General features: G+C 42.8%; 1 protein-coding gene across 12 annotated transcripts in view; it reads left to right on the top strand.

Moving 5' to 3' along the window:
- The window catches only part of OBSCN (obscurin, cytoskeletal calmodulin and titin-interacting RhoGEF), a 271,127-nt gene that overhangs the window by 202,123 nt on the left and 51,134 nt on the right, over window positions 1-17,870 (top strand). For 11 of the 12 annotated variants that reach the window (XM_090047900.1, XM_090047898.1, XM_090047895.1 and 8 more), the window contains 8 exons: window positions 550-714; window positions 1,582-1,740; window positions 3,080-3,257; window positions 4,037-4,150; window positions 4,582-4,749; window positions 5,055-5,157; window positions 5,978-6,107; window positions 6,878-6,983. In XM_090047900.1, coding sequence (XP_089904026.1) covers window positions 550-714; window positions 1,582-1,740; window positions 3,080-3,257; window positions 4,037-4,150; window positions 4,582-4,749; window positions 5,055-5,157; window positions 5,978-6,107; window positions 6,878-6,983 — 1,123 coding nt within the window. Of the gene's footprint in view, window positions 1-549; window positions 715-1,581; window positions 1,741-3,079; window positions 3,258-4,036; window positions 4,151-4,581; window positions 4,750-5,054; window positions 5,158-5,977; window positions 6,108-6,877; window positions 6,984-14,480; window positions 14,524-17,870 lie in introns of all 12 variants that reach the window. The other variant, XM_090047901.1, reaches the window with a different exon arrangement.

The raw sequence follows: 17,870 nt of genomic DNA, 5'->3' as shown, positions 1-17,870 counted from the left end.
TTGGCGTGCTTGTCTGAGCTCCAAACAGCAAAATTGTTTGAAGCCTGTGTACAAACCCCACATTAAAAATGGACAAAAAGAGCAAGAGTACTATTTAAATTAGTTTTAAGAGAAACATAGTATTTTAAAATTTTTCTTGCGTGTACTGCCCTTCCAACTTCCGCTGGATTTCCACTTTTATTTTGGCACTCCTTCCTGAATTGATGACTTATCTTGGTGTTATCATAGTGATAGATGCATCAAAGAGATGGTACATAAAAATACGGATCTCTTTGTTGGTTAGTCTTCAGTCAGCCAAAGAGGTATCCTAGTCGTGGGTTTTGCTTTATCCTTGTCACTAATCCCTGCTTCAAGGGCAGGGCAGCACAGAGGCCATGAACTTCCAATAGAAAGAAAGTACATTGATGGTAGCTAACCAGTGAGTGAAAGCATGAAACAAGGCTGGTCCAGAATGAAAAGAAACCTTCAGCATCCTGTCTATGCTCCTTGGTTATAGCAATAAAATCGAGGCTCTTGGAAATGACCAGTAACAGCTTTGTTTGCTTGTAGGAATTAATCAGGAACAAAGCAAGGAACCGGCAAAACTGCGCACTGCTGGAACAGGCTTATGCCATTGTCTCGGCACTCACCCGGAGAGCAGAAAACAACCTCCATGTCTCACTGATCGAGAACTACCCAGGGACATTGGAGATCCTTGGAGAACCTATTCGACAGGTACTGACCCTCTGAAAGAGCATAGTCTGTTCCTAATCCTCCGCCCGCCGTTGCTGGGTTGTTGGTTGGTGTTATCAGTAGTTCAGATCGTGGCTTGCCATGGAAAGCTAGTGGAACACCATTCAGAGGAATTGCCATTTATTCTTCATTGTTCTGTATAAGAAATTGCAGTCAGTATTAGAGGTGGCTCTTTCAGATTAGGGGCCTCAAAGTATAGACACCTGGGGGCACCTGCAAAGCCTGAAGGTCCCAAAGCATAGGCACCTACCCATCTATCCATGGGTAACACAAGTAGTTTTCTGTACAACTCACCTTCTATATGGTAGGAAGTTGCCCTTGATGCCTGTAAATGCCTATTTTATATATTCATGTGCTGCTTTGAACTTATACAGCTTGTTTCAGTAGCTACAGCATATGCTATCAATAAAGTATAGGGGCCAAATCCTCATTGAGGGTGATGATGAGATTTTTCCACAGGGTCTTATGGAATTTGGCCCTGCATTGCCATGCTGTGTTTTCCAACGAACGCACTTTTTTAAAGCCCAGGTTTAAAATATGGATCAATTGAAGTTTATACAGTTTATGCTGCGTGCCTCTGTAATGAAAGTTTAAGATTTGGGACCGTCCATATACGCGTCAGAAGATATGTCTGCCACCCCATTGATATATTTGGAAATGATTTGGATTTCAGGGGGAAGATGCGTCATTGTTAGCATGCAATGTTAACAGCAGTCTTCTCCGTTATACTAAAAGCCAAACTGGATGGGCCATGTAACAGTTGCTATTCAGTGGCTGTTAAATGATGGAGAGATGCCAGAACATTGTTCAGGGTTTACTTCTGTTATCTTTTTTTGCTTTCTTTTTCAGGGTCACTTCATTGTGTGGGAAGGCGCACCAGGAGCCAGAATGGCATGGAAAGGTCACAATCGCCATGTCTTCCTCTTCAAGAGTTACATTCTGATATGCAAACCCAAACGGGACACCAAGACAGACACCTATAGCTACACCTTCAAGAACATGATGAAGGTTAGATGTTACTTTACTTTCTTCCCAACTCACTTGCTCTCTTTTCATGATTACTTTTCTCTTGAAGACAGCTGTCGGCCATCAGAAAAATCACTTTTCACCAGTCCCTTGCTTAGGATTCTTTTGTTTCCAAAACACTGTTATGGCACAGGGTTGAATGTACATCAGAAGTAAGGCAAAAATGCATCAGAAATCCCTAAAGAAAACCCAGAAAGAGTTTCACTGCATAGGAACAAGGTTGCACATGAGAGACAATGCTCATCTCAACTTGCCCAATGAAGCCATTCATTGAAATCAATTAATTGAACTGTGAACGAACTTGCCCTAAAGTGCAGTCTATAGTATTTTCAAGTCAAGAAGTTGGAATAATGGCTGTTCAGTCCAAACTGTATCTCCAGGAATTGTTTTTTTCTGGCTTTGTTCTTCACTGAAATGACTCCTCTTTTTCACAGACTTCGGTATTCACTGAGTCAGGGGTGTGGGCAGGCCCATCCATTTGCTCCCCAGAGCATAATTTTAGGAAATCAAAGATGGTATTTTCTTGGGAGTTAAATGCTCAGCTCCTATTGAAAGTCAATGGCAGTTAGGTGCCTACACCACTAAGCACCTTTTGAAAGCCCCTGCCTCAGTGTCCCCTGACAGTCACATGCGTAGATTGTGTTGCCTAACTGAATTACAATATGACCTCTTTTTACAACAAACCTGACGTATGACAACACCTGATTTTGAACAATTACAGCAGCAGGAACCGCTTCTTTTATTATTTTGTTGCAGCAGATTGATTAACCCCACTATGATGAACATTTTCTTGTTTTAATGAACTTTTCTCCCTGTCCCATGGGGGTACCATATCTCTTTTCTTTCATTCATTCATTCATTCTATATAGTTTCTCTTCATTTTAACTTCTGCCATTCTTAGTTTTTACTGTGGAGCATCTGCCCCCATTAAAATGTCAGCATTTGTGTTGCTTCTGATACCTGTTGCAAAATCACATGGAAAAACCTTGTAACATTTGGCATTATAGTCAATGGCTTTTTATACTGCCAGAGCGATGTAAAATGGCCTTAACGTAAATGAGAAATAGTTGGTGTGTCCTAAAGAACAACCCTGCACTGGGAAAACAGAAGACTTGTTGACAGTTAATTGATCTTTTCCATTTTATTTTATGGGGTTTTTTAACTGAAGGTGGTTCTGAGCCACAAAGATTGGATCCAGATCTGAACTTTCCTGAACTTTGGGGTTTTGTCTAACTGGGGAGGAGGAAAGGTCATCAAGGTTTCAGTTCAGTTTCATCTCCAATTTTAAAGAGGTTTTGCTGTGTTTCTTCCTGTTGTCCAGCTGTCAAACATAGATGTGAATGACCAAGTGGAAGGAGATGAACGGGCCTTTGAGATCTGGCATGAGCGAGAGGACTCAGTCCGCAAGTACCTACTTCAAGCTCGTACAGTCATCATCAAGAACTCCTGGGTGAAGGAAATCTCTGGCATACAGCAGCGTATCAGCCTGCCTGTGTGGAGTGAGTATAGTGTAGCACAGTGGCTTTCAACCTGTGGTCCACACACTCCTGGGGGTCCGCAGGCTATTTCTAAAGGGTCTGCAAAACGTGACTGTGATCAATCAAAAGTATGCAAATACCCACACTTACAATTCAAAGGGAGCCACACTTCCATTCGACATTTCCAAAGGGCTCTGCACCTCCATTCAAAATTTTGAAGAGCCCACAAATGGAAAAAGGTTGAAAATCACTGGTCAAGGAGACAGACTGAGCCTTTGCTACAGCTTCCCTGGCTGTGCCTCACTTCCCAAGCAGAAATGAGATGTTGTGTTAGGATTAGCTGTGCAGGGAGGAAATAGCCATCAATGCCAGCTGGAGACTTCAGTAACTCCACTAAGGTTAAGGGTTTCAGTTTACTCCAGTGTGGCATCAACACACACATCTCATAATTAGCAATCCCACAAAACTCAACAGCCTGTGTGTAGTTCTGTGACAATTATCTAGCAGCTGAGGCACATGCTCCCCCTTTGAAGTTGATCACACACTAGATTATGAGACCCCTTGGCCTATGGATCTGCCAGTATCAGGGCTTAAAACTCAACAGATCCATTTAGTGATCTCTCTTGAATCACAAATAATTGAAAATACCAGGCAGTCATTGGAACAGCTGGCTACTGAAACCTCCATTTCAGATTCCCAGTTGTGGAAATTTGGAGTTTGCCCCTGATTTCTTTGTGCTACATTAATCATCCGTTGGACAAATCTGCCAAGGATTACCTAACCAACCTCTTTTCTTTCAGTACCTCCAGACTTTGAGGAAGAGCTGGCTGACTGTACAGCTGAGCTGGGCGAAACGGTCAAGTTGGCCTGCAAAGTTACAGGAGCCCCTAAGCCAGTCATCAGCTGGTATAAAGGTATAAGAAGTATATTCTGCGGTTGTGCCCATTCTTTGTATTACACTTGCACTGTGCCAGCAAGCTTGGTAATGGAAAGCTCAGTTAATGGTTTGCCTATACTGCAAACTACCATGTAGTGCAGACCTGCCCAAATTTAGCTCCTTTACTACAAGCAATCTAGGCATGCTTCTTCTGGTAGATGCAATGCTTCCTAAGTTTTGTTTTCCGTGTGTGTTGTAGTACATCAGAGGAAGATGAAGAGGTTGTATCTCTGCTACTAAAAAATCAGATATTAGGGGGAAATATAGCTCTCAGCCTCCCTACATCTTATGCCTCTGCCATCCTCAAGTAGGCAGGAGCCAAAATGGAAAAGCAGGATGCAGTTCTCGGGGAAGGATATTAAAATGATGCAGTATCTACAAAGGACTTTTCCCCCTTTTGTTTTTAAGACGGCAAACCAGTGGAGGTGGACCCACATCACATTATAATAGAAGATCCTGACGGCTCATGCACATTGATCTTGGACAATCTGACAGGTGTCGATTCAGGACAATACATGTGCTTTGCGGCCAGCGCCGCCGGTAATGCCAGCACGCTAGGAAAGATCCTTGTTCAAGGTAAAGTCCTATGTGGTTTTAAAGGACTGGTCATATACAATTGACTTAGGTGGATGTATTAAGGCATGCATGCAGCTCTGCAGCATGTATATGGCATGTCCATTTGGAAAAGCTCTCTGGTGTCTCAGAAGCAATGGACTGTCTTTGGGTCAGAAAATCACATTACCGAGAGGTTGCACACAGCTATGAAGGAAGGTGATCCAACTGGGCTATACTCCTGTGGGTGTGTTTGTGTTCTTCTTTGTACTTGTATTAGATTGCTATCAGCATTTCAGCTGTTGATCGAGTTTGTTCTTGCTTCCTAGTGCCACCAAGGTTTGTGAACAAGGTTAGAAATGCTTATTATGTTGAAGGAGAAGATGTTCAGTTCACCTGTACCATCGAAGGAGCACCTTTCCCTCAGATCAGGTCAGTTTTTAAAGTCATTTCTTGATAGAAACCAAATGATTGCACAGTCTTGATTTCTTTTCCTGTACTCTAATGAGCATCGACTCTTCTGTCCAGTCCCCAAAGCTCAACTCCTGTGCCCTGCAAAATGATCCTTTCCCAGTCCTGGTGCCCACATCTTAGACTTGTGATTCCAGTCCCTGATTCCTTTGGATAGGTTTCTCATTCAGTGTCTTGCATTAAGTATGTGAGAAGAAAAATAATACATGACATAAGGCAGTCTGCCTTGACTTCACCAGTTGCTCTTGGTCGTCCGTGATATCGCTACTTCACGGTCAGGGCGGCTAGGGTCTGGAACCAGCTTCCAAGAGAAGTGGTGCAGGCCCCTACCCTGGGGGTGTTTAGGAGGAGGTTGGATGAACACCTTGCTGGGGTTGTTTGACCCCAGTACTCTTTCCTGCCATGGCAGGGGGTCGGACTAGATGATATGCTCGGGTCCCTCCCAACCCTAGAAACTATGAAACTATACGGACAGAGGAAAGCTCATGTTCTGCAGACTGGCAATGCAGCTCCATGAGGGTTTCTTGAGAAGAGCATTTTCCTATCGGAACAGAGTCCGTGCCCTTTCAGCTGCAGAGACTGCAGGGCCTAGGCTTGAGGCTAAACTTGTAACATTTCCCCAGCTCTGCCCAATAGATCTCATAGATTTCATAGACATTAGGGCTGGAAGGGACTTCAGAAGATCATCCCGTCTAGCCCCGACCAGATTGATCAACCAGCAACTCACTGAAATGTCTCAAACTCAGTATTTTGTTGCATCTTAGACTCTGTATTTTTCCAGGTGGTTCAAAGATGACGTTCTGCTGACCGATACCAGTAAATACCAGACTTTCAGTGAGCCACGGAGTGGCGTGTTAGTCCTGGTGATCAAAAACCCCTCTAAGGAAGACATGGGATACTACGAATGTGAGGTAAGTTAAAATAGTCCTCAAGGCCATCTCTTTGACTCTTGCCATAATATATGAATTTCCTCTAGCTGGGAAGAGTTCTACTAGTTGATATTACTGACTGGTCCATATGAGCATCAGAAGTGTTACAAGAAACATACCAATAAAAAAGAATAAACCTCAACGGTTCCTAGTATTAGGTATCTGAGGTTTTGGTTCATCAAATGATAGATAACTGAGATGAGTTTTGGAATTCAAAGCCAGCTCCAACATCAGATATTACCTCCGAGGGGATGGTACGATTCAAAGTTTTTTGCTCTGAGCCCAAGTTGAAGGGAGAACCTCTCAAATCCAGACCAGAAGAAGCAAGCTTGAGTTTCAGCTACAATGGGGACCAGTGAAGTTCCCTTATGCTGCAGTGTATCGTAAGGAATCAACTAACAGATTCACATAATGTAGCTAAGTGATCAAATTCCATTACTTAAAATATAGCATTTTCTAAATTAAACTTTTTTTTTTATAGTTACATGGTATCATGCTCTTAGTAATAAAATAGTTTTCACTGAATTAGGATGTTGTTACTGAAGGAATTGGCTCCATCATTCAGGGTCATCCCTTTCCACCATGGGATTCAGCTACATCCACAGGAGTTTCTGGAGTAAAACTATTCCACCATTTGTTCAGTCAACTTACTTATATTGCCTTTGAGGTCTTAGCTGCAGTGTGCTAAAAATGGGGCTTCTCTGTATAACATAACCTTGATATTGTATTCAGTATTGCATGATTTTCTTTAGCTGGTGAACAGATTAGGGTCAGCAAAGAGCGGAGCAGAACTTTACCACCAGAGCATGGCATTGCTGACCCAGGAGCGGAGAGGAGACCAGGCCATCACCATAGAAGGTATGACCTCTTACCTCCTCTGTAAGTACGTTGCTGAACTGTCCTACCCTCACCTCACTGAGGATTGAATATATTTGCCATCTTATGCCACAAGCAGTCAAATTCATGTTGGTTGTCAGCGCACATGTGCCTGTGTGTCCATCTATCTATGTATGCGTAGGGTGCAGCTCAGGTATACCCATCGACATCTTGGTTGATTTCCAAACCCAGCAAATCAACATTACCTGACCATATGATGTGTATAACCTACCTTCGATTAAAAAAAAGAGGGAGCAAACAAAGGGCTTATTGTGCTACCCCTAGTTTTGGCAGAACTTTAGCCTTCACATTAGACCCCTTGAAATGGTGCTCAGTCCCTTGGCAGCACATGATTCGAGCAGTGCTGTAGTTAAAACACAAGAGGCATTTGTGGTGTGTCCCTAAGCTGCAAATCAGCAGTACATGGAACAGTGAAGGAAATGTATCTAATGGGTGAGCTGTATTTCCTAGCATGTATTTGAAAAGGCATTAATTTACTTGTGAGCTAATGACACTTTAATATAAAAGGTTACATAGAGTCATTTGGGATTAGAACAATTCCTTTCTCTACTTGGCTCCAGTCTGGGTTGTTTAACATGAGTTAGTTAGACATCCGGCAATGTAGTCACTTTTTTTTTTTCTTTTTGGGGTGGCGGTCTGTAATTGTTTTGTTCTTGAATTGAATTCTGTCGACACTTTGCGGAGAATAGAAACAAAACCCCTTGTACCTGGGTTACCAGAATGCCAAGGGTTTGGAAACAGGTGCATAATGTATTCTTCACATCACTGGCATTTAAATAGTGACATTGCTCCTCATTGCAGTGGGGACCATGACTAGCAGCGGTTTATTTTTGACAAAGGAGGGTATGCTTGACGATTATGTTGGCCTTTGAACTAGTGTTAATGTCAGGCTACCAACATTCATATCAAGGCCTCTAACTTATTAGCTTGGTTGGAATAAATTTGTTTTAAGGAATGAGTTGTTTTAATGAATTTACAGCGTAGGAAAGTCAAAGTCAGATGTTCACTAAGCCTAGTGGTCCGGAGGGCTAGGGTAGGTACGGCACAACTGTACCCACTGGTGTAGAAGTGAATGATCACGGCCAGTTGCCTTTGACTCTCCAGCCTGAATGAACAGGTCCCCACTTCCAGCTGGGTCAGCTTGTTTCCACCAGCAGCATGAGTGTGGAGAAGGTTTGCCAATCATGCCTGTGGACCTGTAGCAAGACACTTGGTCTGCTGTGCCATGCCTCCCTGGCAGCAGCAAAGCAAAGCTGGAGCTTTTCGTTAGTCCCCTGATCTGGCTCCTTGTAACATTTCAATAAATGCATTCATACATTTACATGCATTCCTTTACCCTTGCTGTATACTTGCTTTCCTTGAGGCTATGTATTATGGTACCATCTGCCACAAACCTGTCCATGAGGAACCCCTAAACCTCGAGTTTTGCCCCACTCTGCAGCCACTTGCCACAGGGAACAGACCGAGTGGGGCCTTAGATATCTCCCTCTCCCAACCAGACTCAGTTCCACTGCCCTGACGCCAGACCCTGCAGCTGCAATGGGGGACGCTCTGCCAGCCCACAGGTGGCCCCCACTTTGAGCTATGGAAGAAATTATAGGTGTCCCCCCTCCACCTTTTCCCCAGGAAGACTAAAGACAAAGCCATGCTTTAAATACCTGTGCCAGTCTGGCTCCTAACATGCAGCAGCCCTTCATTTCTAGCAGGGCTCATACTGTCAGTAATTTTCTAACCTCCTGAAGGCGTCTATTTAACAGCCTACAGACTTGAATCCCTTTTAGACATGTTCATTCACTAATCCCATACCCATCTCTCCTGCATGATCATCTGACTAGCCAGGTATCAAGCTCCTGGATCTTCTTTCAAAATATAAATTTTATAATAGTCTGGCCACATCCAGGTTTCTGGTGCCTCCCAGCTGGTGTGCACGGAGAAACAACCCAAATCAAATGCCAATTCTCAGCCGGGTATCCAGGTTGTAGCTGCATTGGTCTAGATGGCAAAAGGACTCAGAACTCATGGCAGAGGTGATATCTTTTATTAGACCAGCTAGATTTTTGTTTTGCAAAAAAAAAAAATCTTTATTTGCAAGCTTTCGGGCACAAGCTCCCTTCTTCAGGCATAGGAGAAAAGACTGGGGGGGGTGGAAATGGAGAATTAGAAACATTCTCAGCTCCTGCCTTTTTCTAAGTGAAACTAGATGATGACCATTTAAGTTAAAAACTTTCAGTGACGTTTCATGTTTATATATAAACAGATATCAACATCCCCTGTGTATCTAATACTATAACATGTATGCTTATATGAGAAAAAGACAATGGAATAGTTGCCTACAATTAGAGACTCAACGCCATAAAAGTAAACCTCATTTGGGGCCATATCTCTGCATGCCACATGTTGAACCCCCAAACTGTCTTTGCTTCGGGGTGAATGCATGACTCCATCCAAGCAGGGAGTGAGACTTCAGGGGGAGACTTTTATTAGTATATCAAAACCTTAACAGAATCAGCTGGAGGAGTGGTGACCAGCGTCTCTCTCCATAACGTGTCCTAGACAGGGAGTGACTCCATTGCATCCAGGATACCAAGAAAAGAATATACTGCACCATCTCTTGGCACCGGTATCTTCCCTCTGGTTAGACAGCAGTTTGAAACCAAGTAGATATTGTAGAAAAAAAGCAAAGCTGCCTTAACCTTATGTGACGGTGGTAGAGCCGTCAGCGTTTAAATTCTTCCAGAAATGACTCGTGCGGTGGTGTGCAGGCCATGGAAAACATGGGATGTTGATTGAAGATATCTTGGGTGACAGTGGCCTGGAAGCCTCAACAATGCTGTGAAATAAAACCTGTGGTGTTGGGCTTGGTGATATTCTGCTTTGGGCAAGCGGGTGCAGACTGCCAGCGCAGAAGGCAGTGAGGCCCCCATCCCACTCTACATGGAGGCAGTAGAGTCGGATCAGGCCCTTCTTGAAGGTCCCTGAAGTAACTTCCTTGCTCGCAGTGGGGTTGCTCCAGCGATGAACGCGGTCTCCTGCGTTTGACAGAAGAGCGCGTTCTGGGTGGCTTAACAGCCACAAATTTACCCGGCATCTCCACCCGGAGGTCAGGACCATCTGCAGGCAGACTTGATGGGAGCTGTGTTTCTCCACCCTTTTGATTCTGTACGTTGGTGTGAATGGTGCTGTTTGCAACTTTGCCTGAAAGACAAGGCTGCCGTGGTATACTATATTCAAATCATTATATTAGAGACCGTTAGCTCATTTGCTCACTAGTGCTGCAGACCTGTTTAGTGGCCGTTCGCAGGTGGTGGCACATTGCGATTGTTATCGGTGTCTTCTACGCCTCTTAAAGGGTCATTTGTTGCCAGTTTTTTGCCCTGCCTTTCTCCACTGTTGTCTCTCAGTTTATTACACAATGCCAATTTTTTTTTTTCAGAACGGACACTATCCAGTCACTAAACCCATTAGTACGCAACTAGCCACCTAGGCTGCAAGCCTACAAATCGAGCTAACTTCTGGCCTAGGTCATACCCGCTTGCTCCATTGGAACCAACTGAGAGCTGCTTAAAAAGAAAAATCCAAATTTTGTATAAACCTGATGGATTTTTATAGCTTTTGGGAGCAAAAATAATGTCATTTGCTAAAGAAACAACCAGTCTCTTTGTCTTCATGTCGAGTATCTGCTTTGCCCCCGGTCTCCTTTCTGCTTAGCTTGTATGTGAAACCCGCTGACTTGCCATGGCTCTTGCTTTCCTTTTTAACATTTTCATCTGGCAAATTGTTCTGGCCAGCTTCACTAACCAGTGATCAACCCTTTGGAAAAAAAAAAAAAGACAATAGGAAGACACAAACTGCAACCGTTTTGGACCTGGCTGAATTTTCATCATCTCAGATTGGCACAGGACAGATTTTGAAGGACAAGTGTATGGGGGAATAATCGCAAAGAGAAATAGGCAAGAGTTTTTGGAAGAACAAATGCTACAACCAAGGGTATTTATACCAGAGAGATGGGAATATAAATTCCTAAGTTTTGTTCCCAAATCTAACGCCGGCTCCATGCCAGGCTTTGGGCAAGTTACTTAAACACCCTGTGCCTTAGTTGGCTTTGTGCAACATTAAATGTCTGAGAGCCTTGTTTGCAAGATTACAGTAGCACCGCAAGACATTTTTGGGTCTGTTACTTTCAGCTTCTTGCTGAATAGGGAGTGCGGATTTGCCTCCATGACCATTTAACAGCTCCATTTTTAGGGTGACGATGAGGATATTTTTAACGTTTCCATTTTTGCCTTTTATAATCAGTCTTTGATGGTTGCTGTTTGGCACCCATTTTAAACATAGGGCTAGCAAAATGATGAGGCTGGACGGGGTGAGAATACCCTTAGGTCTCTCAGTCATAGTTAGGACAGGGCATTTCTTGGAAGTAAAGTGTTCACAAGTTATACCTTTGCTTTTCTCACCACTTGTGTCACTCTGTAGTGCATTTGCATTACACTCAAGGCAGTTTAGAAAGTCATGTGGATCATCTTCAGTGAAACGAGCCTCAACAGCTGACAGCAGGTCTATAAAACCCCCTGTGATCTGTCAGCTGTCAAAAGTAACATAAGAATTCGGAGTTGGAAATGGCGCCGCGATCTTGCTATGCTCGGATGTACTCTGATGGGCAAGAAAGTGGAATTTGCAGCTTGTAATAAAGATTGTGTTGGAAGCCATCCTTCTCGCAGCTCCAGGTTTTTATCTTCCTGCACACTCATCATTTCACAATGTGTGAGCAATCGGTTTAACATACTAACAAAGCAGGAGCCTAGGGTGTGAAAGCATTGCCTGAGCCTAATGCTTAGAGCATTTAACCTGCTGATTTATGAGCTCCTGCTTTGCACAGCTGGTTTCCTAAAATGCTTTTTAAACAAATCAACCAAAAAAAAAGTTGAAATGATAAATCCTAAAAGTAGTCCTCATCGTACTGAAATTGATGTGGGATTTTTTTTTTTAGAAAAAAAAGAAAACCCTTATTTCCCTCATCCTACTTTCATGTGGTTCTATCCTACCAATTGGATGGCTTCAGTGACAGTACATGTAAACTGTTGGGTGCTAAGCTGTATCCCTGTTTAACTATTTAAACCTCATTAGCCCCATTCACTTGAGGGCAGCAACTGTACTTTTATATACAGAATTTTTTTTATATATATAAAGAATCCCCATTGACATATACCAGGGAGACTGCAACTGGTGTCACTTGGAAGAACTACAGGACCAGACCTTGCCTGTGGAAGTTCAATGCAACAAAGCAGTGTATTTAGTTTATTTAGTGCATTTATTTAAGTATAGCAAGGCATAGTTCAACATAACAACTAATAAGTATACATATTTAAAAATGTTTCCTATATGTCATACAAGTCTATCTGCTAGACACTTTCTGGATACTCATTAAATTATTTTTTAACGATCCACAAATATTCAGCATACAGCAACTCTTTAAAGAACCTTATAAAATACTTTGGTTCAGACACTTTCCAATGTATGATAACTGAACTTACAAAAATATGGTAGAACTGATTCTCTTTTTGATTGCTTAAGTATAGGTCAGGTGTAACCCCATTGAAATGAGGCGCATAAGTCCCATGGGAAGGGTATGTCTGATCGTTTCATTACCTAAATTAGATCCGCATTTGGGAATCTTGATTGAAGGGGTTAATGATTTCGTGGTATCTCTCACCTGGATACAAAAGCAAAATACTCTATACTGGCTCAATCCAGCATCCATTGCCACTGAACTGCAATTATTTTATTTTTTTTAAGAAAAGGTTTTAAAAGTTTTCCAGGTTTTCCACAAAGTACACGTGTAGTCTTAAAGCTGTATTTCCTTTTGAAGATGAAGTATTTGAAGACAGAGGAAGAAGTTGTTTACTACGGTCTAAATTCCAGATGCCAGGTCCCAAACTGATCTCATTTAAAGCAGTGTAAATCTGGACTAGTTTCACTGGAGTGAATTCAGATGTGCACAAATATAAATGGGAGGAGAATTTGCAGAGAAAACATGGAATTGTAGGCCCAGAGCAAAAAATGACGCCCACATTCTCAGTTGAGATCTCAGTGGGATATTTATATCATAGATGATGGTATAAACCATCATGTGTCTTGCAGTGTTAATGTATTTTTAAATTTTAAGGCCGAGGATATTTTGGCTACTCTTAAAAGGCAGCATTTGCCAACAGTTACATCAGTGGCAGCACAGTACTTCCTTTTATTTTGAACTAGAAGAATCTGTGTTATCTCAAATATTGTCCAATAACTTTTTGTAAGTGTTGCTTTTTTATGACCAATGCTATGGTAGTGATAATGACTTGGGACTGTAAACTGCTTTCTTAAAAAAAAAAATGGCAGTTCACCTGTGAAGCCTTTTTTTAAAGAAACCAGAATACTAGAGCTTTTGCCTGTGTAGGCTGGCCTAGATAGTTGTAAGCTGGTTCCTGGACATACAGCTCAAAAGAAAATGTAGCTTCTTAGGCAATTTACCAACTAATCGCTAAATACAGAGCGAGGCGTGGTGTCAGATACTGGAGACTCCCAGGCAGAGTCAGCAGCTCCGGATGTAGTCAATACACTCTGGTTCAAATGGAGTTTTGATTCCAAGTGGAGAGCTAGGTGAGGAAAATGATGAACATCCCCAAATGTTAGCTCCTCAACTATTATATTCTTCCCTATTAAAAAAAAAAAAAAAAATCCATTTAAAACAAATTTTTGCTCAATCAGCCCTAGATTTTTTTTTCCTCAGTTTTAAAAAATGATTTACTTCTAGTGCACAACTTATTTGATACTGATAGGACTCTACATAAAGAGAAATGGAGCGTTGACCAAGCGTGGATGGAGTATGCACGTGCACACACACATACATGCACACACTGTCTCAGTCTATAGTTATACAGATGGACTCCCTTTCTTAGGATTTATTTTTTCCTTTTCCTTTGCTTATTTTCCATAATTCCCTTTTTCATTCCTATACATTCATCTCACAGCAAGCTGACTGATGCTTTAGTCTGCCTGAGAAGTTCCTTTGCTAGTAAATGCCGAAAACTAGCTCAAACTGAATGTACTCATGAAGGGACATATTTTTATTTTTGCAAAAATAAGTAACTTCTTTTTATAGTTTTGATCTTCCCAAGACAAGGGACTGGATTCCAAGGTGGGAAAAGCAGGGTTTTTTTATTTTATAATACTGACATCCATAAAAATCCACTTCACTTCCCAACTGTTCTTTGCAGACATAACTTTATGAACCCTTCAGTCCCTATTAGAGGCACTAAGAATAACATTGGAAATAACCACAGAAAGCATGGATGGGATAGTACAGGTGTTTTTTTTTTCCACTCAAGTTTCTCTCAGTTAACTTAACAAAGTGAATTTAATCATTTCAGCTTTTGTCTTTCTTTTAACCCCATGCTGTTCATACTGTTTTCTTTGTAGTCACTGAACAAGAGACTAAAGTGCCCAAGAAAACCATCATCATGTAAGTGCTGATTTTTTTTTTTAACATTTGTGTTTTGACTTGCTGCCTATGCATGATCCAATAACAAGCTTGTGTCTATTGGCCATGCAAGTGTGTCCCTTCCCATCCCATCCGAACTCATGGTATTTTGTGTTATAAAAAGCAACAAGCTGACAAATGTAGGTATTCCTCTCAAAAATTAGAAGCAGTAGCATTTAGATACCATCTGGGCCCAATTCCTCCCTAAGGTTCAGGAGCACAGATTTCACAGACATCATGGTGGGTTTCAAAACACTCTTGTTTTGGACGCAGCGGCTGCATCTACGTGAGATATTTACTGCAGAGTTGCCGAGTTAGCTCTGCAGTAAAGTCTCAGTGTCTACATGTGTGGCTCTAGTAGGCCGCAGCAAACTAATAAACTCCACTGTAGAATAGTACTTGTAAAGACAAGTACTATCCTGCAGCAGTATTACTTGGTGCACCTCAGTGCACATGTAGACACTGATGGGGCAGGCTGGGGCGAGAGGGTGCTTCAGTGGGGGATGCCTGCTGGCTAGCCCCACTCTGGAGCACGCTTATGCCAGCCCCTCTGCAACATGTTGAGCCAGGTCAGAGCTGCCCTGGGCTGGCTGGCCAAACCCTCCAGGCTCCCTGCCAACCAGGGCTGCTCCAGCCCAGCTCAATGTGCTGTAATCCTGGGCACACATGTAAACATGGTGCCCAGGAGCAATAAACTCTGGAACAAACTGCACTGGAATTTATTGGGTTGTGTAAATTGTGCAGGTAGATGCACCCAGCTGGTTCAAAAGATGTGAGAAACATCACAAGTATGTCACCAACTTGCAACACTTTCTTCTTGCTTCTGCCTTCAAATTCACAAGGAACTATTTTCATAAGAATGGGGGAAAAGCTTGGCTTTTTTTTTTTTTACTTTTTTTTAGAGTCTTTAGTAAGCGAAGATCTTTTGATCATCACAAGGTTGTTTTTTACTGCTGAATGACCTGAGTCTGATTTCCATGGGCTGCACAATACAGGGATATAGTAATTTCAGTAGGAGAGCGAGGCATCCCTACTATATACAAACCAGGAATTAATTTCAACCAGATTCTTTATTGCTTATTACTCAACCTTATTGCTTTTTAAGAGTCGTAAAACAACTACATAATTAAAGTTGTCTCGTATGATGGGGATGGGGGAAACGTATTTCTTTCTTGGAGCTCTAAGTAATGTAGAAGCAAAAATCACTCTTTAGTGCTAATAGCTGGCTTTGAAATAACCAGTGCCAGGGAAAGGATGTCTAAATGTCCTTGAGAAGACATCCCCTAAGAATCTTAACTTTGCAAGTTTTCCATGATTTCTTTGTGCCCTCATTAAATTATGATGAAGCTGCCACTGAACTACCTGTGAAAGCAACAGCTTAACTCACACTTTGGCTACTTTTATGAGTTTTGCATATTCTCATCTTGCCTGACCCTACATTGGGTGCCAGCGGCACTTCATAGACATGTGTGAAAGCACACCTATGCTCCGATGGACTTTCATACTGAATTGCCAATTATTAGGCAATGGGCAGAAAAAGAAATGGCGAGAAGAAGAATTGCCTTTAATTTCCTCCCACTTCCAGCTGTATTGGGCATTTGGGGAAGTGAATGTTTTCTGTTCTGCGAAGAGTAGGCAAACCTCCTGTGACTGCCATTTAGCAAACGCTGGCATTCAAATGGAACAGAGCAGTGAGCTAGGTAACAAGTGTACACTTCCTTTCAGAAGTAGCCCAGGACAGTAAAAGTTAGTAGCTCTTCCAGTCAACAGTCATGGCCCCAGCTTCTTCTCTGTGCATTTCCATTTGTCTGCCATTTCTGTGCCTCTGGAAATAATAGGTCTGTGGTTCTAGTTCTCTCCAGAAGCAATATGCTTTATTCAATATTATGAACCTAACACACAATACCATCCGCTAAACTGATTTCTGAAATCCTGATAATTAAATCCTTCAGCAATTCCTGATTTACACTGCCAAGGACTTGTTCCAGCTCTCCTTGAAATCCAAGTCCTGGCGATGGCAGCACTGTTCTAACATCAACACAGGGCAAGGAAATGAGGAATTTAAAATAGACTGGAGCCAAAATCTAGGATGTCCAAATCTCTGAAACTTTGGGGACACGCTTAGGTGGATCTTAACATTGCAACTCAAGTGCAAACTCACCACTAATGCAAATATCAACCCGCAGTGATTTTCACATACAGTCGGCCATCATGGAAGTTCTAGATGCACAATGTTGGCCTTAAAAACTTTATAGCAGTGGAGGCTGGTAACACCTGGCAGTGAGTAGGCAAAGCTAACTTGGGAAGTAGGTGAGGCACGTGGACATGCAAAGTGGGATTCATAGATTCATAGATTGGTAGGGGCCGGAAGGGACCTCACAGATCATTGGGTCCAGCCCCACCCCACTCTGGGCAGGAGACAACGGGGGTCAAGTGACCCCAGCGAGGTGACTGTCCAGTCACCAAGGGATAAGTCAGCAGGAGATGGGAAATAGTTCTGAGAAAGGCAAGAGAAACTTTCAGGGGAAGGAGGTGGAGATAATCTCAGTGAGAGAGATGCAGTAGCAGGTTGGATGCACTCTCACTGAAGGAAAAAGTCTCAGTAAAAGAAAGCAATACTGTTCTCAATGGAGGATGCTGGAAGCGCACAGTGCAAGGGTCATACTTCGACAGAGAGGTAGCAGAGGTCTCTGAATCTGCTGGCCTCTTCTTTAGCATGAGTGTAACAGTAAAAGCTTCCTCCTGGGGAGTCTTTATGCTACAGCCATCTCCCTGCCCAGAACAGCCCATAAGGAAACGCTGGGGGAGAAAAGATGCCACATTCAGTGAGTGCTCTGCAAAGGGAAGTCCACAGGTTGTCTTTGCTGGGCTATCAACTTTTGTAGTGAGGTAGAATCATAGAAATTAAGAGCTGGCAGGGACCTCCAAAGATCAAATCCAACCCCCCGCCTCTGGGCAGGAATACTGCTGAGATCAAATGAGCAAGATGTCTGGCCAGTCTCCTCTTGATGACTTCCGAGGTCGGGGACTGCACCGCCTTCTTGGAAAGTTGATTCCAGATTCTTACCGTAAAGACGTTCTTCCTTGCATCCAACTTATCACCCATCCTCTGACAGTTTATGGCCACTGCTCCTTGTTGTCCCCTGGGGCGCCCTAGTGAACAGTTCTCCCAGCTCTCGATAGTCACCCCTTACATACTTACAGATGGCCACCAAGTCCCCCCTCATCTTCTCTTCCCCAGGCTGAACCGTCCCACATCCCTTAGTCTTTCCTCATAAGGTTTGTCCTCCAGTAAAACCTTCATCATCCTTGTGGTCCTTCTCTGGACC

The sequence above is a fragment of the Crocodylus siamensis genome, chromosome 5 (assembly GCF_052110815.1).
Source record: "Crocodylus siamensis isolate JL-2025a chromosome 5, ASM5211081v1, whole genome shotgun sequence".
NCBI classification, from domain to species: domain Eukaryota; kingdom Metazoa; phylum Chordata; order Crocodylia; family Crocodylidae; genus Crocodylus; species Crocodylus siamensis.
The sequence above is the reverse complement of the archived record's forward strand: the minus strand, read 5'-3'. Positions and strand labels throughout refer to the sequence as shown.